Here is a 4,955-nt window from a genome sequence, read left to right as displayed (position 1 = left end):
TGGTTTATGCTGGTCATGTGCTGGCAAAGGACCAGCACAAACCAGCAAAAGGACCAGCTTAAACCAGCAAAGGACCAGCATAAACCAGCAAAGGACCAGCTTAAACCAGCATCCCAGCGTCAAAACATAGGCCCTACCTAACCAGCATATGCTGGTTTTTTCAACAGGGGTAAGGGACAAGTAGTAGCCTACGTTCAACGGATTCTACTGTTTAACACGAAGATTGTTTCGCCGACGAAAATCCGGAAAGAAGAAAAAAAACTTTCAGAAGACAAAAACTCCAGAAAACAGTTTTGGAAGTTGTGAGTTAAATCTACGTGATCTAGGACCTATATACAGTGCGTGCCATTGTAAAGACTGGAAGTCTAGCCCTCACAGCCTCGTTTTCATTCGCAGACAGTAAATTAAATACGACGTCTAACCAAATTAAGGTCTATCCTGCCTAAAGGCGCATATTCTTTGTTGCGTTTCCTTGTCATTTAGATGCTTTTCAATGACTCCTGATAGCATCAGTCAAATGCTTTGAGAAACCTTATTGGGTTAGGAATAGGATGAGGACTTTTTCTGTTTAACACTCTTTAAAAAATCTGCTCATGTTGCACCGTATTTCATTTTAGGCGTTTTTACAGTGTTGCGCATTTTAACCAATCACACACGATTCTGTTGAGCTTAGAAATGCAATGGCCAATCAGAAGCGTCCAGATGAGTCATCGCTGAAACTCATCAGTTTTGTTGAGTGCGCGCGCGTTCGCTGACTGAATTACAGACTCTTGCGAATTCTCTCATCATAAACAACAAAGCGCAGATGTACGTACAATGTAGCCTAAGTAAGCGATTCATTTCACAGTGTATACAGCTTCAGTGATTATAACGATAGTTTTGTTTTTTTTGAGAGTGCTTCAACTCGCGATAGATGTTTGATCAATGTTAGTGATAATGTCACTTTCTATATATATTTTATTTGCTGTTTTAAAACCGTGGAAAGGAAACGTTATATAATTATCAATTTCAAACATTTTTATTAAATTGTAATCACGTTAAATACAAATTCAGTCCCATTAAACATTTTGTTTTTTTTAGCCTACATGACACCCATGTCTGGTTCTTGCTAAAAAAAAAAGACGGGTTTATTATGTTTAATACATTTGGCTGCATTTAGCCATGGAGTTGGTTCACCCTCCGCCTATGTTGATATATAAACGAGTTTAAGGTGACTGCAGTGGCTCAAACAGATAGTAATGTCTGTCAAAGAGTTTCAATGGCGCCATCTTCTGGACAAAAGGAGTCAAAGGCTGGAGCTGTTCAGCAACTGATGCTTAAAAAAATAAAAATAAATAAATAAATAAAATAAAATAAAAAGGTTCCTCGATTTCCTCAAAATAATTTTACATAAGTACATGTTTTCATCAGTAATTATTCAGTATATTTGATATATTCATTATATTTAATATGTGTTTTTATTATATTTAATACATTTATTAAATATATTCACATATTTATGCATTTAACAAGAACACTCATGTAAATCTGACCAAAGATAGCATAGTAATTTTCCCTGTGATTTTGTCAAAATAAAATAAAATTGAATTAAATTAAATTGAACTACATTAAAATATTAGAAGTTTAAAAGTTAATGTTAACCTAAACTCTCGCTTAGTATACCAACTGATGATGGCACTTCAGGTATTTTGATAGATAGATAGATAGATAGATAGATAGATAGATATTATGTATTGGTGCAAAATAACTTCTAAATTGGGGTGTAAATGTAAGAGAAGTCTATTAATTTGTCTCTTTCATTTGTATTTTACGAAGTACAACATTTGTGATTAGTTAATAGCCTATGCTATTTTAGATAATTATTGTGCGAGAAGGGTGAAGAAAGCTTGGTGGTTTATAAAGCGGAGCATGCTGGATGTTTCTGACTATTTATCTTTAATATTCCGCACGTTTGTGTGGATTCCTCCACGTTTTATGTAGCCTATCCTAAATACAGCCAAAATATGGACATTTCAAAAAGCTTTTTAAATGAGTAAAAATAAAATCGAATAAATAAAAGTAAATAACATAAGTATAAATAAAATCGAATGATAGAAATAAGAAAATAGTAATGTTTTATCAGTGTCAGATATTGCGTGGGCTAAATAATAAACGTCCAGAAATACGACGATATAAACAAAAGGCAAATGGTTAAATTTAAGAAAGAATATTTTTTATTTTAGACTAATAAATATTTGGTCTTTTTCAAGGCACTTCCAACATAAGGCCAATAAGTACTTCTTCTGACGGTCCGGATAACCTCCGTGTCAGATCTTAAAAGAGTTGCTCCACAAGAGCACGTCAGTAGCTATACAACACAAAGAATAAAACACAATATACAGCAGCTTCCTTCCGTGATTTCATGTGGCTTTGGGGAATTGGGTTCAAATGTGACATTACCGAGTCCAAGATGATACTATAATTAATTACAGCAATTAGAAGCGGTTCGTCCAAATAATTACAAAAGTAGTAGCTATGTTGTTCGCTAAAATTATCCAGCACTTATTTGTGCAATTACCAACGCTATTATAATAATTTCCCCTGTGAATTTCGTGTAAACGTTCATATTTGCGCAAGTCTCTCAAATCATTTCAAATTGGAGGAAGCCGTCAGATGAATGTTTTTAAGACAAATAATACATCCCATAGGATACGGGTCCGTTAAATAGTCCTGGCATCGGTACGGGCCGCGGGAAAGAGGCTGGGGGTCCGTACAGAGATGATGGAGATCCCAGAGGGAAGGGCAGCGCGAACGGGGCCAGAAGCGGTTTGGAGGCGAATTTGAACTTTTCCAGCTCGGCCTCCTGAAGTCTCTTGGCCTTCGCCCTCCTGTTCTGGAACCAGATCTTGACCTGAGTCTCGGTGAGGTTTAGGGAGTTGGAGAACTCGGCCCGTTCGGCGATAGAGAGGTACTGTTTCTGCCTGAACTTGCGCTCGAGGGAGAGCAGCTGGGAGGTGCTGAAGGGCGTGCGTGGCTTCCGATTCGTCTTGTGCTTGCGCAAGGGGCACGGCGTTGGGCTCTGGTGACCTGGACGAAGCAGCAGGAAAAAATATTATTTCTTCAGAAATGAAAAAAAAAAAACTTCAATGCCATAATCTTTCTTCCTCGTGCATTTCTGACAGCCCTTCTTTCTTTCCTTATTTCTGGCGAAATTCACTGAAATTGCTTTCTTTTTGGTTCTGAAACTCACTAATGAGCTGTCTTTATAGCATCATTATTTTCTGCCAAACGGATATTGTGTGCAAATATTATTTTTAATTGTCATTTCACAATAACAATGATAATATTTTTTAAATTATCTACTTTTACGGATTAATTATTCATTATTATCGCAACCGTTTAATATTTAATAGATAAATATTATCGTTGTCGTTGTTGTTAGCAGGCTATTATTATAAAAGTAAAAGCAGTAGGGCTGATCTATTAGTAATGAGAAAGGTGGTTAAACGTCTAAATATGGGTCATTTTTTCATTTTTAAAACATTTTCTTTCTTTCTTTCTTCCTCTCTTTCTTTTAAATCTACAAAACATTAGAATGATTTTACAAACAAACTTTAATATTGAAGGCACAGTATTTAATGGCCTGGCAAATACAAATCGTTTTGTTTTCTCATTCTGGTTAACATACCGATAAAATTATTGAAAAAAAAAAACATCTAAAATAAATTATTATTTATAATAAGATTGTTTTATTTTCAAACAATAATTTATATTAAAAGTAGGCTAAATGAGCCTGTCAATAACGAGGAGGGTGATGGTGTAAAAAAAAAGTGTAAACGTGCATTATGCATCAAAATGTTATTAAAGGCCTGTTTATACTGTTTTGAAAGAAAAAAAACAAACAAACTCAGCAATGACTGTAAATAGTTGTAAAAAAAACTTACGAGGAGGAGATGTGAAAGATGAGTTTGACCAAGTTCTCTGTTCCTTATCGCTTAATTCTTCACTATCGTCGTTTAGGCTGTCCGAAACGTTTGACAAACTGTCCACAGAAACTTTGGTTTTCTCTACAAAGTAAGTCCTTACTAAGTCCTCCTGTCCCAGTCCCAGTCTCTGGTGTGGGAGAGCCGGAGAACACGCGACCTGGCAGCTGGATTTGGCCATCAGGGATTCAACACTGAACGGGAGGTAAGTCTTTTTTCCTTTATGTCCTGTGTCGGTGGTCACATCTCTCGGCTTTTGACTTTCCTCGCTGTCCGAGTCCGACTTCTCTTGAGCTGTCGTTTCAACGGGTCCCTTAGGAGGATTCATAGTAAACCATCCGCCGCAAGTTGTTGCAAATAGCTACTATCGCGTGACTCGCGTCTCAACTTCTAACAGGCTGTCGTCGTGCGCTGCCTCAGTACACTTATAATAGTTCGCAAACTGCTGTCCTCCTATCAGCGTGCGCGCTCTTCCAGCTGACTTACAGAAGTTTCGATTTGATTGGTCGGAATGTTCCCCTGGGGCACTCTCGGACCAATCACAACCAACCCCTTAGAAGTCATGTGGTCAAGTTGACACCAAGACATCAAGGGGATATTGAGAAAAATGAGTACTTAATCGCGGATGTCTTGCTGAGATGATGTATAGATGGCCTCGGGGCTCTTGACTCTTTGGAGCACAAAGTAGACCAATTTTAGCCCAATTAAACAGTGGGGAAGCGCTCAAAGTATCTGTATCCGACTGTTGAGAAGTCATTGAAAAGGCACAATGGCATTACTCCACACCAAAACTTTGGTCATAATACACGGTAAACAAGAAAACCGGAATGTCTTGTTCGCATAGTTACAGTTTGTAAATGCTGTTGTTAAGAATTTATTGTCATGTAGGCTAAAATAAATAGAAATAAATATAACTATAGCCAACATGTAATGATATTTATATATAGCATAGCATATAAGCATATAAAATGACTTGAATACAGCTGTTTTATG

General features: G+C 36.9%; 1 protein-coding gene across 1 annotated transcript; it reads right to left on the bottom strand.

Moving 5' to 3' along the window:
• Window positions 1-2,139: 2,139 nt before the first annotated feature.
• On the bottom strand, window positions 2,140-4,372 carry LOC107706889 (homeobox protein MSH-B-like). Its single transcript, XM_016510736.1, has 2 exons — window positions 3,924-4,372; window positions 2,140-3,066 (listed from the first exon to the last, which is right to left on the bottom strand). Exons 1-2 carry the CDS (start codon window positions 4,288-4,290, stop codon window positions 2,663-2,665), a joined length of 771 nt encoding a protein of 256 aa, XP_016366222.1. The 5' UTR covers window positions 4,291-4,372; the 3' UTR covers window positions 2,140-2,662.
• Window positions 4,373-4,955: the final 583 nt, after the last annotated feature.

Source organism: Sinocyclocheilus rhinocerous, unplaced genomic scaffold (assembly GCF_001515625.1).
Source record: "Sinocyclocheilus rhinocerous isolate Xijiao unplaced genomic scaffold, SAMN03320098_v1.1 scaffold2056, whole genome shotgun sequence".
NCBI lineage: Eukaryota > Metazoa > Chordata > Actinopteri > Cypriniformes > Cyprinidae > Sinocyclocheilus > Sinocyclocheilus rhinocerous.
The sequence above is the reverse complement of the archived record's forward strand: the minus strand, read 5'-3'. Positions and strand labels throughout refer to the sequence as shown.